This window comes from Periplaneta americana, chromosome 3 (genome assembly GCF_040183065.1).
Source record: "Periplaneta americana isolate PAMFEO1 chromosome 3, P.americana_PAMFEO1_priV1, whole genome shotgun sequence".
Lineage (NCBI taxonomy): Eukaryota > Metazoa > Arthropoda > Insecta > Blattodea > Blattidae > Periplaneta > Periplaneta americana.
The window spans coordinates 201,988,230-202,013,989 of NC_091119.1; the positions used below are offsets into that span (position 1 = coordinate 201,988,230).

Sequence of the window (25,760 nt, forward strand, 5' to 3'; positions counted from 1 at the left end):
TGCTTACAAGTATAGAAGGCTGTGGTCTGTAGCTTGTGCTGGCCATTGTTGTCAATTTAGTGACTATCATTTTTCTTGTTGTTGACTTTTTATTTATAATTAAGGCACTTTGAAGCTTTAACATTATTTTAAATGATAAGTCTCAATGGACATTGCAAAATAATCTAGCAAATAACTGAAGCAACTTGAAATTATTTTATTAAGAAATTTAATATGTTGGATGTTAAGCTTCAAAGATTTGCGTTACTGACTGCACGAAACAATAAGCTTCATGTATGTGTATGTTGTAAGGAAGGGGGTATGCCTTTTTTTAAATCGCAGTATGCCAGGGGAAAATCTTGGGGTAGCATACCGCCTCTGGTTTTTTCCTCACTTCCCTCACTGCTCCTAACATATTCACGTCATCCGCATAAGTAAGAAGTTGATGTAACCCGTTCAATTCCAAACCCTCTCTGTTATCCTGAACTTAAAGCAGTCTATAAAAATAATGACTACCATTTTTGTAAGTGTACCTCCTTCCTCCTTTAGAAGTTGTTATTGACCTTCCTAAGTTATTGTATACTGTAGGTATTATTATTGCAGTTTTTAATTCTAGAAAGTAAATGAAATACTAAGTAGCTTTGGATGTAGCTAAATATATTGTAATGTTTCATTTTGTTCAGACTTGTAGTCTATAAAGAAGTACGTTTATAAGATTTCTGCCTGTTGTTTTATTTTCCGATGTAGTTGGACATGGAACGGGCCCTTCTGGAGGGTGAATGGCAAGCACAAAATGAGAAACTCTTACAAGAACAAGAAAGATTATCAATATTGAGAGAAAGAGTGGCTGGGCTGGATGAGGAGATGGAACAGTGTCGTACCAGAGAGCTTCAGAGGCAAGCAGATGCGAAGTGGGGGCTTGAGATGGCAGAAAGAGAAGTGTTCAGGTGAGCAGTGGATAGCTAACACAAGTTACCATTGTATGTCATCGTTAACAGAGGACACGAGATTATTAATGTAATTGAATCCTTCAAATACCTATTACTTACTTACTGGCTTTTAAGGAACCCGGAGGTTCATTGCCGCCCTCACATAAGCCCGCCATTGGTCCCTATCCTGAGCAAGATTAAACTAGTCTCTACCATCATATCCCACCTCCCTCAAATCCATTTTAATATTATCCTCCCATCTACATTTGGCTTCCCCAAAGGTCTTTTTCCCTCCGGTCTCCCAGCTAACACTCTGTATGCATTTCTGGATTCGCCCATACGTGCTACATGCCCTGCCCATCTCAAACGTCAGGTGAAGAATACAATGCGTGTAGTTCTGTGTTGTGTAACTTTCTCCATTCTCTTGTAACTTCATCCCTCTTAGCCCCAAATATTTTCTCAAACACCCTCAACCTCTGTTCCTATTGTATATGCTCTCTCATAATGCTAATATTTATTGAGATATTATTAAATTAGTATGTAAATACTGTACTTATTCCTCAAGTGATAAATATAATATCTTTGAAAAATATTGGAGTGCAAAAGGTCAAATGACTTTATTGTCAATTGCCTGGCATTAGAAAACAACAACAACGAATTGTTGATAGCCATACTTCGTTCCTGTGAATGTTTAGATTAGATTAGATTAGATTAGATCTTTATTAGCCGATAGAATTACAAGCATTCATGGCGTCGTCAGTACACAAGAAAAATGACATAACATACAATATAATACAAAAATAGACTTAATTCTAAATAAATTTAACAGTTTAATATTACGTGACATGCAAAATATATATATATATATATATGACAAGCTTGATCTTCAGTCTCCACTGTTCTATCTAGTATCTTCTCTTTTTGCTTTCCCTGTCTTTTCTTCAACTCTGAGTTACCTGAAACATAAATGGTCAAGGGCAGTATCAAGAAACGTTAAATTCTAAAATTTTAAATTTAGATATTCATTTGTGCAAAATGGCATATGTGTTAATAAAATGTTCTTTACCTCTTTTTTGAATTTTCTTATGTTAAGTTCTTTGATTTTCTGTGGAAGTTTATTATATAAATTGCTGCCTCTATGTGATATGCTGTTAAGACTTCTGGTAAGCCTGTGGTAATTCAGTGTATGTTTTGGGATGTTCTGGTGTTATACTCATGATAGGTTGAATTTGTTTTAAAGGAATCTATGTTTTGATGAATAAAGCACACTGTTTCTAAAATATATATGCAGGGTACAGGTAAGATTTTTAGTTCTCTGAAAATTTTTATACTTTCAGTCCGAATAGGAACTTTTTTGATGATTTTGAGTATTCTTTTCTGCAATTTGAGGACTTGTGTCACTTTTGGAGAAGATCCCCAAGTAATAATGCCATATGATAGTATTGAATGAACATGTCCAAAATAGACTGATATTAAAAGTTCCATGGATGATATGACTGATGTCATGATATGATATGATATGACTATTATACATTATAATCTTTTGTCTATTTTTAATAATATTAGGAAATATGTATGGAACAAGTTTAGTTTCAGTAATTATTCTGCATAACCCAACACTTCCTTCTAAATTAAATAATATGCATAATTCCTGTTTAATTATGCACTAATTATTAGAACGCAAAACGTGATTGTCATTTTTTTTGTTATATTTTAGTTTGGAGCAAGAAGCGTCCAAGTGTGCTGCATCAGGGAACTCTGAAAGACACAAAGAACTGACAGATAAACTGAGGCAGCAGCATGAACTGCTTGAAGCAGAACGGAAGGTAATGGTTTATTTGTTTATATTAATTGAATAATTCTTTGCATGTAAGATTAATTCTTATACTTTCAAACGTACTTTGGAATATTGATAAAATGTTTAGTGTGTTGGAAATAATATTTTGTGCGAGATCGTGCGTATTTGCTTGGTTTCCGCACAAAACCAATCCGCGGAAAGTCTAAAATTCCACATTCAGTATTCCCAACCTAACACACACAACAATTTCCCTCTTCTTACCGCTTAAGTGACATATTGATTTTACTGCTTTAGGCTTTTAACATATTATTTTTAGAGACGTTCAATATAGTAATAATTATAAATTGGAAACTTACCACTGCAATTTCATCTAAATTGCACTGTTAATTATTGTTTTTAAATATTAGCAAAAATTAAGTAAACTCTACAACTCCACTAAAGTTACTGCATTCGTGATGCAAGTAACATTAAGGAAGCCGTGAAAAAATCAACAAGATTCCAGATGCGGATGTTATTACTGCAATATGTTATATAAATAATATTGTTAAAATATTAAAATGAAAAATAAATCATTACATAACCTTACCGTTTGTTTTAAGTTCGCATTTATAGACTGAGGGAAAAAAAAAAACAGACGTATATCACGGCCTGCTGGAGTATAGTAAACACAGAAAACATTTTAAAGCAATACTGAGTTCCAGAAACTCTGGCTTTCTGTGGTAGTTGAGAGCAGAGATAACCTGAAGATAGAGGAATATCTCGAGAAACAGGGAATCTGCTCCATGGAAGATCATAGACCCAAGAAGGCGACACTCCACAAGCGTAAGAAATTGTAATATGACATTTCTCACAGTATACGAAAAACGTTTTGTACAATAGCGACGTATTCAGTACGAAAAATTCATTAGCTTCATTGTTTACTGATAATGTCTGAGCAGTGAATGTAATAACTCTGACTTTTGAGTGCAGAAGCCTGTAGAGTAATGTAATAAATATTATTAATAGGTTTATTAAGGAATGTAGTTGAAAAGCATGATATTGTAAACATGAGTTTCAGCAATAAAATAAAAGAGAGAATAAAGCAACAATGTTGAAGATAGATATTTTTGTTTTGCAAATTTGCCGTTCTTGAACAGAAACCAACTAATTAGAAATTCCTCTTTCAGGTATGTAATAAACGATCTTCGCACAAAATAATGTACGATACACGAGCGGTATGTTTTCTTTCAATTCTCGGAAATTAAAAAAGCTCAACTACGTTTTGCTTTTTCAAACTTTTCCTCGAACATGAAAACTTCAACATACCGCTCTTGTAACGCATATTACTATTACAGTGTTAAATCATATTTGGCTATGGAATAAGAGTTACATATCATTGTTGTAAAATTCAAGAGAGTTTGTCGTTGTGTTTAAAAAGGTAAATGCTTCTAGTGTGTTCTGGTAGTGTAGAATAAAGCTTTCTCTTATAAAATTATAGTAATTGGATAATTCTTTGCATACAAGATTAATTTTTATTATTTTGAAACATGCTTTACATCTTAGTCACTTTGGAATATTGATAAAATATTTAGTGACCTAATTTACTAGCAGGTAGGTGTTTTATAAGGAAGAATTATAATTTTCAACCATATTTGAATATTATAGCGTGCTACCTTCCCTCAGGAATGATGTGTTAATACTAGACATTTAAAAGTGATAAAATTTGCCAATAAATTGCCAGGAAATATTATGAAAAACTGGAAAATTGGCCATGTATGAAAAAATAAGAATTCTAGCTATATTTATGTATTGATCATAGTATAGTACCGGTATTTTGCTTACATCATGTATTGCAGGTTTATTTATCGTGAATAGATCAAACATAAATCATATTTGATATATCTCTGGTTTGATAACCTAATACTTTACACGATTTTCACTGCATTTTGTACATTGTTCGAGATTGTTTAACATTACTTTTAGATTTCAACAAAATATAATTAATCTTTTAGTAGGGCTGCCTTTTTGGAGCTCCTAAAGAGACATTTCTTCGGCAGTTCCTTTGTAGGTTATATAATAGTGATTCCTCTATGGCTGGGACTCCAAAACCTTATTTAATCTTTCAATACAACTCCTGAACACAGAAACAACATAACATAAGCAACCTCTGACCTTTTTCTATCATGCTTACAGAGCACCGAAGTTTCATTTCCATGAAGAAATATTGGTTTCGAGAGGACATTATGTAATCTGATTTGGAGTTATTCTGACAAATTTTTCCTAAAATCTTTCTTAATTAATCTGTGTGTTTTCTTATAAATCTGAATATTATTATATGGTAGGATAAAGTGCAGTTTTTATTTAAAATCGATTATTTGCTCAATAATTTTATTATCTATGACATTTTTGCCATTGTAGTTTGTTTTGCTTTCATTGCTGGTTTACATGGAAGAAATTGTCATATAATTTTCCAATAGGGTCGCCACTATCCCAATTTTGTCAAAAAAAGTCCCGATTTCAGAGAAAATGTCCCATGTCCTGACATGGTTCTGTTGTGACGGTAAAATGTCCCTACTTTGGTATATTTTTAATGCTTAATTTGATGGTTATTAATTTTTTTCTTCAATAGAATCATTATTATTTTAAGTCATTTGATTGCATTCTTTTCAATGTATTTGACAACAATGCATGCTACTGCAGTATTTTCTATCAATATTGAAAATTGAAATGAATATCATTCTTAAGCTTAGTTTGGTTGTTGTTTGGTGTAATTAATAATAAGTAACAGTCTGTGTTTAAATTTATAATAGACTTACAATGTTTAGCAAATTTAAATAAGCCACCAGTGTAATTTGGTCAGCTGAAGTGCTTGTCTGCTGATCTTGAGTTGTGCTCAGGGGCAGATTCGATCCCTGCTTTAGCTGATTACATGGTGGGTTTTTCCGAGGTTTTCCCCCACCGTAAAGCGAATGTCAGGTAATCTGTGACTAATTCTCGACGTCATCTCGCCAAATACAATCTTGCTATCATCAATCTCATTGACGCTAAATAATCTAGTAGTTGATACAACATCGTTAAATCACCAAATAAAAAAAATAAATAGAGAATGGACTATAGTGAAGAGGAAAGGAGAAAAATAATGAAACGTACATGCAGGAAAAACAACAGCAGTAACAAAAAGAATAAAGTACTGTACAACAAAATTATTTATTTAGAAATATGAGGGCTTGCCTATACTACACAGAATAATGTACAAGTCTCATTGCCACATAACATGTTTTTTATTGTATATTACCATACTACAAATACTGCCCAGTTTACTGATATCAGAGTGGAAGTGGAAGTACACAGAAATTCACTGAGATGTGAAGGAATAGTAATATGCATTACAAGAGCGGTATGTTGAAGTTTTCATGTTCGAAGAAAAGTTTGAAAAAGCGAAACGTAGTTGAGCTTTTTTAATTTCCGAGAATTGAAAGAAAACATACCGCTCGTGTATCGTACACCATTTTGTGTGAAGATCGTTTATTACATACCTGAAAGACGAATTTCTAATTAGTTGCAATGAAATCTCCATCTTGGTTTCTGTTCAATGTCGGCAAATTTGCAAAACAAAAATATCTATCTTCAACATTGTTGCTTTAAAATGTTTTCCGTGTTTACTATACTCCAGCAGGCCGTGATATACGTCTGTCTTTTTTTTCCCCCAGTCTGTGATGAGTCTGGAATCTTTTTGATTTTTTCACGGCTTCCTTAATGTTACTTGCATCACGAATGCAGTAACTTTAGTGGAGTTGTAGGGTTTACTTAATTTTTGCAAATATTTAAAAACAATAAATAACAGTGCAATTTAGGTGAAATTGCAGTGGTAAGTTTGCTATTTATAATTATTACTATATTGAATGTCTCTAAAAATAATATGTTAAAAGCCTAAAGCAGTAAAATCAATATGTCACTTAAGCGGTAAGAAGAGGGAAATTGTTATGTGTGTTAGGTTGGGAATACTGAATGTGGAATTTTAGACTTTCCGTGGATTGGTTTTGTGCGGAAACCAAGCAAATATGCACGATCTCGCACAAAATATTTGTCAACCGTTTCATATGCTTGATTCTGCAGGCATTTGAGGACCTCGAGTTCAGACAATTGGAGGAGGAGGCAGGATGGCTTGCAGGACGGGAGGAACTGCAGCGGGAGCTGGTGGACATGGCAGCTAGGGTGGAGGTACGCAGTCAGCGACTACGGGAATTGGAGCAGCAGAGACTAGAGGCAGCACAGTCAGCGCAAGAAGAGAGTCGAGCCATGGAGAGGCAGCTGCTTAACTACTTGCGGAGACTGGAAGAGGTAAGACATTGTCAACCTCTGCAGACACTTGGATTCTGTGAAATGTAAAAGTAAAATGTTAAAATTTTATACAGAGTCATAGAAATTTTATCATCTGTTATTATAATTGCAACTTCAAATTTCACGTCTGCATTTTTACAGATTGGAAGTGACATAGCCTTGCAGGTTTTCAGAGCGAATAGCTCATGTTGTATGTAACAAAGATTATAATATCACTAGTGGCTTGTGCAGCAAATGCTGCTGCAAACTAAGTTCATTAGACGTTCAAATAAAAATTTTTCAGATTTATTTTCAATGAAGAATACTTGTCTTTTTGATAGTTATTTGCTTCCATAATAATGAAACATACTCCCTCAGAATGGATTCTTTTAGGCCAAATACTTTCTCTTGAACCTATCCACCTTCAGTTTTTGAGTTTCAACGCGAAAACGCAAGTATCAATGTCAGGATAATAGCAGTAGCTATTTCAGGTCATTGTGGATTCTAGGCAAAAGTTAAAAAAATGTCAGGTTTGCTAAGCTTTCGAACAATAGCATTTTCATATAGCTGCTGCATGTAGAACTTGAAATGTAGAGCGTAAAATCATTTTATCCTACTAAGAGATCTTGCTGAAATGATCTGGAGACTACAAAATTTTCTAGGCCTCTTATTTTATCAGTAAGTAATACCTTTTTATCTTTCCTTAGAAACTGTAAATTTTGCGCTCTCTCGAGCCAATACTGAAGACAATGACACGTATCAATATCTACACTACACCGCCATTAAGTATATGAAAAAGACCCAACCCCACTGGGTTAATAAGTATAAAAATATTTGATTTTTAATAACAATATTATTATCTTACTTAAGTTTTGTAGTTATATATACCAGTCACTCAGTAAATTATAGAAATGAAGATTTAAATTAAGATATTCTCGACATTTACTTACATAACCTCAAAATGTTTAACTTTCATGTCATCAATATAGCGTCAATATTATGTACAATTAATGAAGAATAGACGCATCATGATACTAACTATAATAATATTTAATTTCTAATGGTAATAATGTCATCAAACCGCCTCAAGTTTCGTAGATTTGAATATCCAATATACAGCTGTACTCAGAAAATCATACACTGCAGAATCAGTTTTTAATAACAAATTGAATTGAGCTCTAAATATGTCGGCAATCCTGCAGGTCATGGCCTTCGTGTAATAGCCTATTGTTTATTGCGTTGCTTACGAGATTATAATCTCGTAAGCAACGATTTATTGTAGTGTGTTTTTTGTTCTGAAATTCAATCAAGTCGGCCGTGATTCAATAAAATTAGTTCTCAAAACTGACAACAGATGGATTTTGGAAAATAGGAAAATTATATAGGAAAATTGACATTTCACTGAAAACTACTATTTTTCCGAAAAACTTTGGATGCCAGGCATGAAAATGAGGGGTCACGCATTAAAATCCGTTCAGCCGTTTTCCCGTAATTTCCATTACCAGTTCAAATTATATATATATATATTCGTGAAAAGTTCATAGTTTTTTCAGAAAAAAATGTTTCTTCCCAAATGTTTAAGAATCTCTTACCCTAGATCACATATATATATGGTCTAGGCTCTTACTCTGTAACTATTGCAAGTAGGATCGTGATTTTTGTCCATGTCGATAGAAAATCTAATAAAGAATAATTTACCCTCCTGGCATATTTCAATAGCATGAACAGTTTTCGTGTAAATTTAATTTTAAGAACCTCTAAATTCAAGTCAATGCATGATGCGAGCAAGTGGCAGTGTTTTGGTAGAGAGCAACTCACGTTCCGAGACATACCGAGTTCGTTGACTTCTTACATCTGTATCACAAGTAGAGTGTATTAGCGACGATGTTGCTGGACTCCTGAAACTTTAAACTTAATTTTATAATTAACCAAGGATTTAATTATAAAATGTAATATCTAGATTGTCTATTCATTTACGTATACCTTATCATCCCTTTTAATCTGCAAGGTTATTTCACTTCCACCCTGTATAAAGAAATTAATGAAATCTCTTCTTAAAACCAATATAACTTAAAGAAAAACCATACCAGCATGTGAGAGTTTACCAGAAATGGAAAAAATCTGAGAACTCTATATTGGTAGGGGTGTGATTTTATGGTGATTATTTTACCCCGATTTCGTTCATTAAAATGGTTTAATTTCGTGAATATTTCTTTAGAAAAATAAAAACAAGCAATTTTGCGCACATTTCGCACCCTAAAGAAACTTAAAAGATAATAAAATATTTTTTAAATGATTATTGAAACAATCCCTTTAACACTAAGAGAAAATTGTTTGCATCGTTAATTAAATTCGTAATTCAATTTCATTTGACTGTGAGGGGATGACGACGCTGCCTTCTTGATCTCATGAAGACATTGTTGTGGGAAAGAGAAATGACTGTTGTCTGCTTGTGCTGCTACCTGGAAGTAATCCCTGAAACTATTCATATATTGTTGCCAGATGTTGCATGCCATGTAATGCTGAACGATCAGTTATGTAGAAATGTTCATGTATATCATATAATAAAGAAAATTTTCACGTTTTATTTGGAAGAAAGTTATTTTATTATTATTTTTTTTTAATATTGTGATTATGAAGTCTGTGACCTGGAGGAAAAAGGTCTTAAGTCAATTTTTTGTGAAAAGGAGAATTTGATATATTCTGAAAGCGGAAACAATTCTCTACAATCTGGTAAAACGGTTAAAGTCAAATAAGACTCCTGACTGGATTTATAGAGCGTTACCAAATGTCCTAAGTACTTTTTGAATCGAGCACACACAGAATAAAGGACTTAAGAATAGTTTTTTTTAATACTTTATTCCTTTTTATATTATAAAAATCTCATTTTCACAAAAAATTGACTTAAGACCTTTCTCCTCCCGGGCACAGAAGTAATTTCGTGGATTTATATCAATTTTGCAGATATATTTTACTTAATTTTGGACTTTCATTAAGGGATCTGCATTTTCAATGCATAAAATTAAGTTTTTAACACATTTCATATATAGGCCTACTGTTAATACTGGTAGCATAAAATCAGAGCCCTGTATATTAGCATGCCACAAACCCAAATGAACCTACATTCAAATTCCCACAAAAATTCATTGTGTTGTATTGTAACTGTCAACTGGTTTTGAATTACAGGGTCGAAATAAACAAAGAGCAATAGAGGCACAACTAGCAGAGTTAACGTCAGGACACCCAGGGACAGTATCAGGGCCTGATTCGAGCAGTCCAGAGGGTTCATCTGATGCAGACGAGGTTTGTATCACCAGTAAATTGAGATATTTTATGTGAGCAATGTGCACTATGGTATTTAAGAAGGTGGTGTAGGCCTAAATGTGTGCAGCTCAGAAGGTGGAATAGTATTTTTTATAACGTTCTTTTTCTCTCTTTATTGCTTAAATATTTTATGTCCTTTTTTTTATTTGAAATAATTTTTTTGATTTTATCTTTTTTATCTGTAGCCTAAGTAATTAGCCTGCGAACACAAGGATCGTACTTTTATGAAGTTTGTTTGTTTATTTCCTTTTTTATGCGGAACACAGTTAGAATATCTTCTTCACTACATTAATTAGGAAACTTATCTTTTTCACCATCATAGACTTTCCATTCTTATTTTCTTAGACCTGCCCACAGTTTTCCTTCCTATTGGATACAGCTTGTTATTTGTGGCAACCTTTCTAGAGGTTTTCACCATTAATCTTCTGAGTTTTTCGTTCATGTGATACTTGTGTAATCCACTTCCATGTGTCTCTATTTATTTCATAGTCTAAACTTTCCTGCTTGAGAAATGCCATTTTTGAGACATGTACAATAAATTTATGATCATCACGTCTGTGTAATTTCCCTAAGTGCAGAATAATAAAGTACCGGTATCTTATTACAGTGATGACCTTACAAAGGCACTGATTACCTTCAAAAAAACCACTCTCACGAAATTAATGGAAAACGCGTGAAATATATGTCTAGGCCTATAAATGAGGTTATGTTTTCATCTATATTTCAGTTAGTATCTCACAATTAGATAAGGTGTCCAGATGTCCCAATTTGGGTGAGACAGTTTCAGTTTTCAGAGTCACGTCCCTTTATCCCTGTCAGGTTTGGCCAGAATGCTTGAATATTCCAGTTTTCTCAAGTCCAGTAAAATGACCAATGATCTGAGTTTGTAAATGTAATTGTTGAACTTTCAACACTAGCGAAGAGGTATGACTGAGTGTAGGCAGAGTTAGGATGTTAGCATTGGGTTAAGTTGTAAAAAAAAAAAGTCTTGCTGTAGGTACCATTCCATATTGTGCGCTTGAGCCTCTTTGTTAATTGCAATACTAATAGCAGATATATATATTATTTTAATGTACCGAAGTACATACGGTATGATATTTCCATGCAGATATTCTGCGTCATCATACGATGAAAGAGTAATGGAACGGAGAAAAATTCTCTCCGGTTCCGGGATTTGAACCCGGGTTTTCAGCTCTACGTGCTGATGCTTTATCCACTAAGCCACACCGGATACCACCCCGGCGTCGGACAGAATCGTCTCAGATTAAGCTCCAACTCTTGGGTTCCGGAGAGAATTTTCCATTACTCTTTCATCGTATGATGACGCAGAATATCTGCATGGAAATATCATACCATATGTACTTCGGTACATAAAAATAATATATATGATATGCGTAAAGCGCTTATTCCGTTGGATCCCAGCCAACTAGTCACTCATAACGAGTGCATCTGAGCACATGTGAGGACTTCGGTCCTACGTTCATAGACATCTATGACGTAGTGCAGAGGGCGGCAAAATTACTAGTGAACATTATAGGATGCACTATGTACAACATAAATTATAATTATTGCTGATCAAATCAAGAAATGGATTCAGAACATCTCAAAATCCGTGCGTCAGTGGCTAACCATGACAATATCTTTGAAAAATATTGGAGTGCAAGTGGTCAAATGACTTTATTGTCAAACACCTGGCATTAGAAAACAACATAATTATTGCTGACAATTAGCAAGATATATTCAAAGTACACATTTGTAAATGGACATAAGTTACCAGTACTTAATAAAATACATATCTCACATGACACTATTTTTCGCATTTCAAGTAAACCAAATTAAAAGAATGGGTAATTTGCTACGAGACGTCATTACATATAGACAATTTTTACACTAAACCTAAAATTTGTTTTTGCAAAATATACTAAAACGCTAACCTAACCTAACCTAACCTTTTCTGAATCTGTGATCTTACATTATTTTAGGGTTTTAGTATACTTTGCATACACTAAATTTAAGTTTAGTGTAAAAGTGGTCTATGTGCAATGACGTCTCCTAGCAAATTACCGAAGAATGAGTCACTAGTAAAATTTCTAGCATGTTAGATATGGCACTTTTGCATTTAATAATATAATATGGCATTGTTGAGCCAGTTTTACTATCATAAGATTATTCGCGTTTTCATGGCTCATAGGTTGATGGCCCTGTAAGCAAATACCTAATTATAGTAAGGTATTTGCTGTAAGTGCAGAAGCATAGAGAAAGCAAGAACCAGTTATAGCTGTGTGTAGAATAATATTTTTACAGATCCAGATTGATTGATTGATTGATTCTAACTGAAATAATATAGTTGAAAATATAACTTCACTTCTACACGTACATTCACACAATATTTTACATGTTTTCCGTCACTTTCGTGAGGCTGGTTTCTTTGAGGTTATGAGTGCCCTTATGAGAAACGCTCACTATAATAATATAGACCTTGTAATATTATTTAGAGCTAGGTAAGTCGCATAGTTTATGATATAGGTTCAAGAAGTACCAGTATATAAAAATAGTCTAGTTTGTAAATGGATTTGCCAGTTTTACTTAATTTTTTGACGAAATCCGTAAAATGAAACAACATTTGAGTTTTGTATACAACTCAGCAACTGTTGATGGAAATAAGCGTGATATTAGATTTTCACGTATTTTTGGGTATTTATACTGTGCTATAGCTGTGAATTTCCATATCAGTTCTATTGTCCAGGAGGCCAAGGAAAGGGGATAACCTGTCTTGTATCTGTTACCAGGACTGGAGATTAGCTCTTGGTAACAGATCCAACATGTAGGATAAGAGTGCAAGAAATGGATGTTTCTGCATCTGTAGCATGGTGCAAATACTAAAAAATCTCGCACGAAATAGTTGAAATTATTGCACTTTTAATTTGCTTTTGAAAGTGCTGTACAGTGTTTGATTGTGTGTATTTTGTTAGGTGGCAGGTTCACCCCAGCATGTGGCGGCAACAAGCAGAAAGCAGTCTTCACAGGACGATCTGGACCGAATCAGCCGAGTAACATCAGGTGCACCCATCGAAATTGGCACAGGGTCTTTGGGACGGAGAACCCTGGAGTCGCTTCAAGAAATTGAGCGAAACCGTCAGCGTCATCTTGCACAGCAAGGTAGTTAGCTGCTAATTCTTATTAGTCAGTATCTGTGAGGTTCTGGGTTTATAAGACTTAGGCCGGTTAGACACTACAGCGAGAACTATGAACTATGTAATGTGGACACCGCTTAGCTTAGTCTAACACTGCAATGAGAAATATGTTGCTACATAGTGGAGCCATCTCTGTATAGATAATTAGAACACGAATTTTATTATGTCATACGGAAAGTAGTTTGATCAAAGACGTATATAATACTATTGGTCAATTTCATTCACGTATTATAAATTTTATAGGCTACAATTATGTTAGGTTACTGATGGGAGTGGGAAATACGTAGTTTTGTTTAAAAAAAATTGCTAGCCCACCAATGGTTTCTTCCGAGGTTTTCCCCAGCCGTGGGACTGAAGCCGGGTGGTCTATGGCGAGTCCTCGGCGTCACTTCATTTCACCCCTTTGATTTGATTACCTGGTTGGGTTTTTTTCGAGGTTTTCCCCAACCAAAAGGCAAATGCCAGGTAATCTTTTGGCGAATCCTCGGACCTCACCTCATCTCACTACATCTCGCCAAAATATTGTAAAAAATTGCACAAAATTGTAAAAATTGTAGAAAATTACTAAATTGTAAAACTGTAAAAATTGTAAAATATTGTAAAAATTTGTAAAAATTGTAATATTGTAAAATTTTGACTTGTTCCACATCTTAAGCTTCATTGCTCATGTAAGATCTATGGAATAAAATAAATGAATGTCAGCTATGCCTTATTTCGAGTGTTACTGTGTGCTAAAGGAAAGCATTTTCTATAGCTTGATAAACATATTACATATTTCTTGCTGAAGTGTGTAACGGGCCTTATTCTGAAAAATCAGTATAATTTCACTTTCTGAGTCACATTCTACTTCCACCTCAGTAAGTCATGCCTGAGACATGTTAATTAATAGGCATATGGACATGATGGACATTTGGCTGATTGACATTGTCCCTTCATGGGCTATGCATCCTGTTTACCATTACTGTTATCTGTGGTCCTTGTTTTTGCATTTGATGACGATGTGTTCATCGTTGTTTCATTCTCTGTTGGGACTTTTTTTTTATTAGTGTAAATTTATCCTTTGAAGAGGCAGAAAAATTCAAATATCTTGGAGCAACAGTAACAAAATATAAATGGCATTCGGGAGGAAATTAAACACAGAATAAATATGGGAAATGCCTGTTATTATTCGGTTGAGAATCTTTTGTCATCTAGTCTGTTCTCAAAAAAGCTGAAAGTTAGAATTTATAAAACAGTTATATTACCGGTTGTTCTGTATGGTTGTGAAACTTGGACTCTCACTTTGAGAGAGGAACATAGGTTAAGGGTGTTTGAGAATAAGGTGATTAGGAAAATATTTGGGGCAAAGAGGGATGAAGTTACAGGGGAATGGAGAAAGTTACACAACACAGAACTGCACGCATTGTATTCTTCACCTGACATAATTAGGAACATTAAATCCAGACGTTTGAGATGGGCAGGGCATGTAGCACGTATGGGCGAATCCGGAAATGCATGTAGAGTATTAATTGGGAGGTCAGAGGAAAAAGATCTTTGGGGATGCCGAGACGTAGATGGAAGGATAATATTGAAATTGATTTGAGGGAGGTGGGATGTGATGGTAGGGACTGGATTAATCTTGTTCAGGATAGGGACCAATGGCGGGCTTATGTGAGGGCGGCAATGAACCTTCAGATTGTCTAAAAGCCATTTGTAAGTAAGTAAGTGTGTGTATGTGTATTAGCGCAAAAACAGCAGCACTGATCATAGCCAAAGTAGTCTGCATAATGCTCTTTCATAAGAGCAATGTATGGCTCTCACGGGAGCCGCGTGACTTCAGCTAGAGCCACAACTGGCTCTGAAACAGGCAGTCTGACACCTCTGGACTAGTGCCAAGAATCATAAATTACTTAGTTGTTTGGAGGCTATTCATAGTGCGCCATCTATTGTATTTCTTGAATATACTGGAAATGATTTGTAACTTAAGGTACTGTCACACGTCGCTACTTTTGCAGCACTGCAGTATAAAAAACTGCGCAACTCTCGTACTGCGACGTGTGAACAACGGTGCAACCCGAAAAGTAGCGACTGCCGAACGTGCTGCCCGCTGCTTTTCCATGCTGCGCGCAACTTAGAAGTAGCGACGTGTGAACAGGGTTCTCAGGGTTGCAGCCGCAGCATTTTTGGTATCGGTTTTGTTGAAACTTTTGCTGCGGTTGCAACCAGTGTTGCCACCCAAATGTGCCAATAATACTTTTATTGTTTGGATGTATTTTAATGTTAGATGTGATGAAAATAAATTATTTGTAATAGTTATTAAATACACAACACAGTCTGAGCATAATTGCTGACGATATAATTCTTTTTTTTTTTTTTTCCGTATCGTGGTTTTAAACAGGAGGGTTGCCAACATCGATTATGTGAATATGCTGTTGGTTATCATTTAAGTATATAGGCGTTTTTAAAAGCTTTATAGTAAACATAATGCCAATTTCTGAATACTAGTTAGGACAGAAAAGCAAATAATAGATAAGTAAGCTTTCGCATGAGTTTCTTAATAATGCGAACATAACCACAAAATGTATATTGAGAAGTCAACACGGAGATGGAAACCTGCAGCATGACTGCGGCTGCAAAAGTAGCGCCTTGTGTGTGAACAGACTCGCAACCTCCAGTTGCAACTTTTGCAGCACTCGGGTTGCGCAGCATGAAAAGTAGCGTGCAGCGCGCTACTTTTGGCTTACGTGTGAACACGACACGCAACTTTTGCAGCTGCAGTACAAAAGTTGCTCAGCAAAAGTAGCGACGTGTGACCGTACCTTTAGAAAAAAATGTAATCTCTTAATTTAATTCTCTGCTTCTAACTTCTATTGTTTGTTTAATAGTGTTATAAATTAATAAACGAGCTTCTCGGTATTTTCATATGTGTAAAGAATTTCTTCTTTTTGTCTTTCCCTTGTTTTTCCCCATCTTTCTCCTCCTCTTTCTTCATCTTCACCACATGGTGAAGCTTCAGAGTTGCATATTAATCCTCTTATCTTCTATTTTTAGTTCTTCCACATCTCCTTCTTTGCTCATGTTGATTGAAATTTTTGTACTTGTAGGGAGTCAAGTGATAGAAGAGGAAAGGAAGAGAGTTCAAGAACTGAAGCGTAGGGTGCAGGACGAGGTCCGGGCCCAGTGGGAAGAGCGCCGGCAGAGGGAGGCCAACTGCAACAGTCTGAACAGCGTCGGCAGCGAAGAGTCCAGCCTCACGTCCAGCGACGTTCCAACTGAGAGGTGAGCAATAATGCAACATTTCATTTATTGTATTCATAGATTAGCATTCAAGCTTCAATATGTTGTTGTTGTTGTTTTCTAATGCCAGGCGTTTGACAATAAAGTCATTTGACCTCTTGCACTCCAATATTTTTCAAAGATATTATCATGGTCAGCCACTGAAGCACAGATTTTGAGGTGTTCCGAATCCATTTCTTGGTTTGGAACAATATGTGGAACAAGTCAAGAGTTATAAAATTTATTGGTGAGATAAGGTGATGCCTAGGATTCGCTATAGATTACCTGACGTTTGTTTGTGGCTGGGAAAAACTTTGGTAGAAATCCATCCAGGTAATGAACCCAAGTGGGAATGTTGTTGTTGTTTTCTAATGCCAGGCGTTTGACAATAAAGTCATTTGACCTCTTGCACTCCAATATTTTTCAAAGATATTATCATGACCAGCCACTGAAGCACAGATTTTGAGGTGTTCCGAATCCATTTCTTGGTTTGGAACAATATGTGGAACAAGTCAAGAGTTATAAAATTTATTGGTGAGATAAGGTGATGCCTAGGATTCGCTATAGATTACCTGACGTTTGTTTTATGGCTGGGAAAAACTTTGGTAGAAATCCATCCAGGTAATGAACCCAAGTGGTAATGTTGTTGTTGTTGTTGTTTTCTAATGCCAGGCGTTTGACAATAAAGTCATTTGACCTCTTGCACTCCAATATTTTTCAAAGATATTATCATGACCAGCCACTGAAGCACAGATTTTGAGGTGTTCCGAATCCATTTCTTGGTTTGGAACAATATGTGGAACAAGTCAAGAGTTATAAAATTTATTGGTGAGATAAGGTGATGCCTAGGATTCGCTATAGATTACCTGACGTTTGTTTTGTGGCTGGGAAAAACTTTGGTAGAAATCCATCCAGGAAATGAACCCAAGTGGGAATGTTGTTGTTGTTGTTGTTATTGTTGTTGTTGTTGTTGTTGTTGTTTTCTAATGCCAGGCGTTTGACAATAAAGTCATTTGACCTCTTGCACTCCAATATTTTTCAAAGATATTATCATGACCAGCCACTGAAGCACAGATTTTGAGGTGTTCCGAATCCATTTCTTGGTTTGGAACAATATGTGGAACAAGTCAAGAGTTATAAAATTTATTGGTGAGATGAGATGATGCCTAGGATTCGCTATAGATTACCTGACGTTTGTTTTATGGCTGGGGAAAAACTTTGGTAGAAATCCATCCAGGAAATGAACCCAAGTGGGAATGTTGTTGTTGTTGTTATTGTTGTTGTTGTTGTTGTTTTCTAATGCCAGGCGTTTGACAATAAAGTCATTTGACCTCTTGCACTCCAATATTTTTCAAAGATGTTATCATGACCAGCCACTGAAGCACAGATTTTGAGGTGTTCCGAATCCATTTCTTGGTTTGGAACAATATGTGGAACAAGTCAAGAGTTATAAAATTTATTGGTGAGATGAGATGATGCCTAGGATTCGCTATAGATTACCTGACGTTTGTTTTATGGCTGGGGAAAAACTTTGGTAGAAATCCATCCAGGAAATGAACCCAAGTGGGAATATTGTTGTTGTTGTTATTGTTGTTGTTGTTGTTGTTTTCTAATGCCAGGCGTTTGACAATAAAGTCATTTGACCTCTTGCACTCCAATATTTTTCAAAGATATTATCATGACCAGCCACTGAAGCAGAGATTTTGAGGTGTTCCGAATCCATTTCTTGGTTTGGAACAATATGTGGAACAAGTCAAGAGTTATAAAATTTATTGGTGAAATGAGGTGATGCCTAGGATTTGCTATAGATTACCTGACATTTGTTTTATGGCTGGGAAAAACTTTGGTAGAAATCCATCCAGGAAATGAACCCAAGTGGGAATGTTGTTGTTGTTTTCTAATGCCAGGCATTTGACAATAAAGTCATTTGACCTCTTGCACTCCAATATTTTTCAAAGATATTATCATGACCAGCCACTGAAGCACAGATTTTGAGGTGTTCCGAATCCATTTCTTGGTTTGGAACAATAAGTGGAACAAGTCAAGAGTTATAAAATTTATTGGTGAGATGAGGTGATGCCTAGGATTCGCTATAGATTACCTGACGTTTGTTTTATGGCTGGGGAAAAACTTTGGTAGAAATCCATCCAGGTAATGAACCCAAGTGGGAATGTTGTTGTTGTTTTCTAATGCCAGGTGTTTGACAATAAAGTCATTTGACCTCTTGCACTCCAATATTTTTCAAAGATATTATCATGGTCAGCCACTGAAGCACAGATTTTGAGGTTAAAATGGCAAGTTGTAGCCGATTTAAGTGAACACCATATTTTAACGTTTTGGTGGCTGCAAGTGGGGATGTAACCCAAGCCCAAGCACAGTTCTGGGTCAGCAGACAAGTAATAGATTTCAAACATAGAAGCTTAAGTCCAGAGTGCAGAGAAACTAAGCTATTGCTTCAGTTTATTACTGTGAGTATGAAATGTGGAGTAAATTTGAATTATATATTATAAATTATATTTAGGTATAATAAATATAATTGCAATGGATGTTACAAAGGTAATTACTCCTAATTTATTGGGAATTGATTGTAGATAGTGTATGCAAATAAGAAATATCATTCTTGTTGAATATGTATACGAGAAACTTATCCTGCTATTAAATAATTTAGAAATGAAGTAAATGTGAGAACAGAAAATTAAGTTTTCACGATTGTTACAATTTTCTTCTATGTTGTTTCGCAGTAACTAATATAATTAATATAAGTAATGTCATTAATTTCAGGGGGTTATTCTTTGAGATATTTCAAACAAAAAAGTTTAACACAATTTTGCTCGTTTTTGCTTCCTTTTCGAGATAAAAATTGTTTTATATGAAACATTTCGTAGCATGTTTTTGGAAGACTATTGGATGAATTCCCAATATGATCAGTCAATTTTAGAGAGCAATGTATTACGATAATGATAGAAAGAATTATACTTTTGTCCTTTAAATGTACAGAAATTTGATCTGAACAAATGTAATTTTTCGTTCTGAATAGTAATTTTAATTAATTGATTAACTAGCGGACTTACTCGTGTTAATTATGTAAGATTTGTGCGGCTTACAGCTGTTTCAGTGCTTCACGCACCATCCTCAGAGCCTACTAGATCTCGGCGTCATCTTGAGCTTCTCTGCCTGTTATGTGGATGTGTTTGATTGTTGAAAGGTGTTGAAAAGTGGAGTCAAATAGTGTGTGTGTACTGAAATTGATCTGTGTGTTGAGAATTTGATCAGGGTGTGTTTTACGCCGATCACATAACCAATGCTAACCATGCATACAATAACATAAATACGGACATGGAAATCCTACACATACAACCCAAGAACCAAAAACTCAACACACTAGAACAATACGAAATATGTTGTTGTTGTTGTTGTTTTCTAGTGCCAGGCGTTTGACAATAAAGTCATTTGACCTCTTGCACTCCAATATTTTTCAAAGATATTATCACGGTCAGCCACTGAAGCACAGATTTTGAGGTGTTCCGAATCCATTTCTTGGTTTGAGTTGCACAATGGGCAGTTAGGGGACTGATATATTCCAATTCTATGCAGGTGTTTGGCCAATCATGGCCTGTTGCCAATCTAAATGCAGCTACAGACGATTTTCGTGGTAAATCGGGAATTAACTGTGGATTTTGATGCAGAGAGTTCCATTTTTTCCCTTGAGATTGTGTTATCAAATTTTGTTTGCTGAAGTCTAAGTATGTAGATTTAATAAATCTCTTCACAGAGTAATACGCAGATTTAGTAACAGGTCTGTAAGTAGCAGTGCTGCCCTTCTTTGCTAAGGCATCCGCATTCTCGTTTCCCAGGATTCCACAATGGGATGGTATCCATTGGAATACAATTCTTTTATTGAGTGATATTAATTGAGAGAGCATTTTAGTTATTTCTGCTGTTTGAGATGAAGGTGTGTTTAGAGACTATTGATAGAATAGCTGCTTTGGAGTCTGACAATATAACTGCATTCTTAAATTTATTGATGTGGCATAGAAGATTCCCGAGACTTTCACTTATTGCAATGATTTCACCATCAAAACTTGTTCCATATCCAAGAGATCTATAAAGTGAGAAGAGACAGCACGTAACACCTGCACCGGCACCTTGTTCTCTGGAGATCAAGGATCCGTCGGTGTATAAATGAAGCCAGTTTTGTGGAGGGTACCTAATATTAATGGTCTCTAAAGACAATTGTTTTAGTATTTCAGTGTTTACTTCTGATTTCAGTATTTCTTCTGTTAAATTTAGATTATACGAAATATACAAACACACTAAAATTAATCAATTAATTATATTCAAGTGTTATTCAAGTGTTAAAAGTAGTGTACGCAAGATTCAAAATGGAGTAATTTTAAAATGTTATATTTGTTCACATCAAATTTCTGCATATTTCAAGGACAAAGCTAAAATTCTTTCAATCATTTTTTATCATATTACACTGCGCTCTTAAACTGAGTGAGGACATTGGGAATTCAGTCAATGACTTTCCCAAAACATGCTGTAAAATGTTTCATATAAAACAATTTTTATCTCGAAAAGGAAGCATAAACGAGCAAAATTGTATTAAACTTTTCTGTTTGAAATATCTCAAACAATAACCCCCTGAAATAAATTACATTACTTACAGTTCACTCTGTATTGGACTTGAAAACTAAATTACCAGTAATTCCTTGGGCATGAAATAATTGTGATCTCTTGAAATGAAATCCTTATCAAATGAGAAATTAATTTCTTGATGTCATTTGGAAATGTCAGTAATTGTAGGTCATTTGATAAAGAAGTAGGCTACACGTTTCTGAGGAGAATGCCAGTAAACCAGTGAAGGGTGATAAAAATTCTTAGTAGCCCTTCCTTTGATAAGGTGTTGAATCTGCTTGATTTTCTTTACAGATTTTGTTCTCTCTACGTTCATGAAGTAAACTTTAGGTGCTATTATTTGTTAAAAGGTTTGTGCATCAATAATTTGTGTAGTTGTATTCTAGAATACTGATAAAGTCATCGAGGAAAAGATGTGATAATAATTTAGTGTTGTTTTATCTTCATTTTCCGCAGAGTAATACATTGATATGTTACAGATGTTATCACTGTTTACCTTTTCTGTATTTTTAAATGCTGTGGGGAGTAGCTGACTTATGTAATGAATTTTTTTATCAGTAAGCTTCCTCCAATCAATCATTACTCATTCTGTTATCTGCTATGCTTGATAAGGCTGTATAGTGTTACTGCGTGCAATAGAACAAAAGATCTGGATGGTGTGCTGTGGAGTTTTATTTTGTTTCATCTCTGGACCTTTCAGTCACATAAATTTGTAGCCCATATTGCAAAAGAGACATTAGTTGTATTTATTTCATAATAATGAAGTGTTATTGTGCCAGAAGAAAGTGCTTGTGCTGAGAATCGGATTAAGCTTTAAAACTTATACCCGCTTATAGTATTTATAGCATAGCTGTCATTTGGAGGCTGTGAAATTAGTTGTTCTCTTTTATGACATGGAAAGGGTGGAAAGGAATATCGCTATAGCTTGTGCTCCGGTTGTTTATTATGGAAGTTATGCCTATGAAGCGGTTTCAGAATTTGTGGAATCGATATTGGATCAAACATGCTGTGGAAATGAATGGTGGTAAGTTTTCATTTATTATAAAAATGATGTGTGACACATTTTCCTCTGATCATGCAGAGATATAGGACTTGTTTAATTCTGAAAACCTCCTATTTGGAGTTCTTTCAAGAGAATCAATCGTCTTAATGTATCCAGCTGTTTGCTGACAACATAAAGTCCACTATAGTCCACTGTAGTCTATTCAGTTGTTGTTTTTCACGAGAAATGAGGGGTATTTTGATCGGTGTTCATTATAGATGCCTGTTGCTAGTAGCCAGAGTTGGGGTGTAGTCAATATATACTGCAGGGCTGTGTCTTCTGCAACTGGTACTGATGATTTTAATTTACTTCTTTTGTGGTTTATGGGTGGACAGTATAGAAGAATGTGTTCCAGATCTTCATCATGATTATTACACCACAGACAAGTAGGATTATCAGAAATGTGAAATCGGTGTAGGTACAATTGAGTGACAATGTGACTTGTTCTGGCTCTTGTTAAAAATGTTTGAACATGTCTGGACAAGTTTTTGTACATTTCCAGGTCATTTGGTTTCTTTTGTACAGACTGTAAAATTTTTCCTTTGTCAGAAGAGAGCCAATTGTTGATCCATAGGTTTGTAAAATGAGACTTTACTGAAGCAAAAGCACTGGATAGAGATATCACTTGAAGAGGTCTTGGTTGCAAATATGTTGCCTGTTTTGCAATATTATCGACTTTCTCGTTTCCAGGTATACCACAATGACTAGGTATCCATTGAAATGTTATTTCCTTTTGGAGTTCTTTTGGTTTACTTAGTTGTTTCTGAATTGGAATAATTCTATGTTCATATACAGTAGGTTTAGTACATATTTAATTATATTAAATATAACCCCCTTGAAGTGGTAAGTATGCAAATAGATTTTTCAGAAGTTCTTTAATAATTCTAAAATCTATTTGGAAAGTACATTATATTAGACTTTGGAGGATGACACAAGCCACATCGAAACTAGTCAGCCAGGTAAATTACCACTAGAATTTATATAATAGTAACACGGTAAAGCAGTTTATTACTTATTCAGTAACGTTAATCAGTGAGTACATTATTCTTCTATACTGTCCATCCATAAACCACAAAAGAAGTAAATTAAAATCATCAGTACCAGTTGCAGAAGACACAGCCCTGCAGTATATATTGACTACACCCCACCTCTGGCTACTAGCAACAGGCATCTATAATGAACACCGATCAAAATAACCCTCATTTCTCGTGACAAACAACAACTGAATAGACTACAGTGGACTTTATGTTGTCAGCAAAGAGCTGACAGTGTTCTAACTCAACAAACACAAACACAAGAACACAAGACATACATCACACTAACATACGAAAACAAAAACACACACAAGATCGCATCCTCATTCAGAAAACAGAAATACAACATAGCACACAGAACAGAAAACACACTACAAAGACATCTCAACACACAAACAACACAAACAAATAAATACAACCACACAGGCGTATACAAACTCACATGTAATAGTTGTGACAGTTTCTACAGTGGACAGACAGGCAGATCATTCGAAACTCGATACAAAGAACACATTAAAGCAATAACCAGAGGACACAATACATGTACATATGCCGAACACATAACTAATGCTAACCACACATACAATAACATAAATACAGACATGGAAATCCTACACATACAACCCAAAAACCAAAAACTCAACACACTAGAACAATATGAAATATACAGACACACTAAAACACACCCTGATCAAATTCTCAACACACAGATCAATTTCAGAACACACACACTATTTGACACCACATTTCAACACTTTTCAACAATCGAACGCACCCACAGAACAGGCAGCAAAGTTCGAGATGATGCCGAGATCTAGTAGGCTCTGAGGATGGTGTGAAGAAGCACCGAAACAGCTGTAAGCCGCACATGCTTACACAATTAACACGAGTAAGATCGCCATTTAATCAATTATTTATAATTTTAATACAAGACACAAATCAGATCTTCATCTACCCTCTGTTAGTCTAAGCTGTTTTAAAAAAGGAGTTCACTATCATGTTTACTGTCTTCAAGGCATTGCGTAATTGTCTTAAAGCTTTGAAAGGTTGGGACAGAAAGTTTAGAACAAAAATTAACAAAATTACTCCATATTCATACCTTCTACTAAATTAGTAAGTTGTTTATACTTATTAATCTGCTTACTATGTCATGACACTTGCACCATTAGCTTTCTACTAAGAATTAGTTTATTGCAACATTGTGCTTTGAAGTGACACCTGATTAATTTTATAAAACTAATACATCATTATTACTTTTAGTATTATTTTGTGTCGAATTATTTTAATGTGTTTATTTATTAGATCTTCTTCTTTTTGTAAATTTAAATTCTTCCGCAATGGTACGAACATTTTTTATAGCTTCACTCTTTGTTAAGCAGTCATTACGAAAACAAATGAAGTAATTCGAAGTTTCCTCTTAGTGGCTGAAAGTGCTGTTTGTCTAATTTAATATTGATCTTTAATACCAAAGTTATATACATAACACAATCTCAAGGGAAAAAATGGAACTCTCTGCATCATAATCCACATTTAATTCCCGATTTACCACGAAAATCATCTGTAGCTGCATTTAGATTGGCAACAGGCCATGACTGTTTGGCCAAGCACCTGCATAGAATTGGAATATATCAGTCCCCTAACTGCCCATTGTGCAACTCAAATCAAGAAATGGATTCGGAACACCTCAAAATCTGTGCTTCAGTGGCTGACCATGATAATATCTTTGAAAAATATTTAAGTGCAAGAGGTCAAATGACTTTATTGTCAAACGCCTGGCATTAGAAAACAACAACAACAACAACATTATATACATTTCCACTGTCGTTGTTGTTCTCAAGGCTTGAGATCACTGTAATATTAATTATAGCAGGTCCTTGTTAAATACGAAATGCAACAGAACTGTTGATCTTGTTGCAGTGCATCTAGTGATGATGCGTTGCTCAGTCCAACGAATGCTGGGAAAGCAGAATGCACAGGCAGTGGCGGCACTGACGATAAGAACGAGACAGAAGCGAACGATGGCACCACTCACCAGAACAAGGTAGGACTCACTATTATGTTTATGTAATCAAATTGGCGCACACAATGCTGAAATATTCATGAAATGTAATTTAACTCCTCAAGCAGACGTACACATTTTTATAACATTGAACACCTGACGCACTTTATGCACTGCTACGTTCAACTGAGTTTTTCTTATAACCATCGATTTCATTAAATACAAACAAAATAAATGGAATATATTATAGTACCAGTTTGTTTACTGGG

General features: G+C 35.0%; 1 protein-coding gene across 4 annotated transcripts in view; it reads left to right on the forward strand.

Moving 5' to 3' along the window:
* Window positions 1–25,760, forward strand: part of LOC138696965 (pleckstrin homology-like domain family B member 1) — a 733,810-nt gene that overhangs the window by 554,431 nt on the left and 153,619 nt on the right. For all 4 annotated transcript variants that reach the window (XM_069822500.1, XM_069822501.1, XM_069822502.1 and 1 more), the window contains 7 exons: window positions 727–926; window positions 2,626–2,734; window positions 6,802–7,026; window positions 10,192–10,308; window positions 13,302–13,488; window positions 16,607–16,781; window positions 25,410–25,533. In XM_069822500.1, the coding sequence (XP_069678601.1) occupies window positions 727–926; window positions 2,626–2,734; window positions 6,802–7,026; window positions 10,192–10,308; window positions 13,302–13,488; window positions 16,607–16,781; window positions 25,410–25,533 (1,137 nt within the window). The remainder of the gene's footprint in view (window positions 1–726; window positions 927–2,625; window positions 2,735–6,801; window positions 7,027–10,191; window positions 10,309–13,301; window positions 13,489–16,606; window positions 16,782–25,409; window positions 25,534–25,760) is intronic.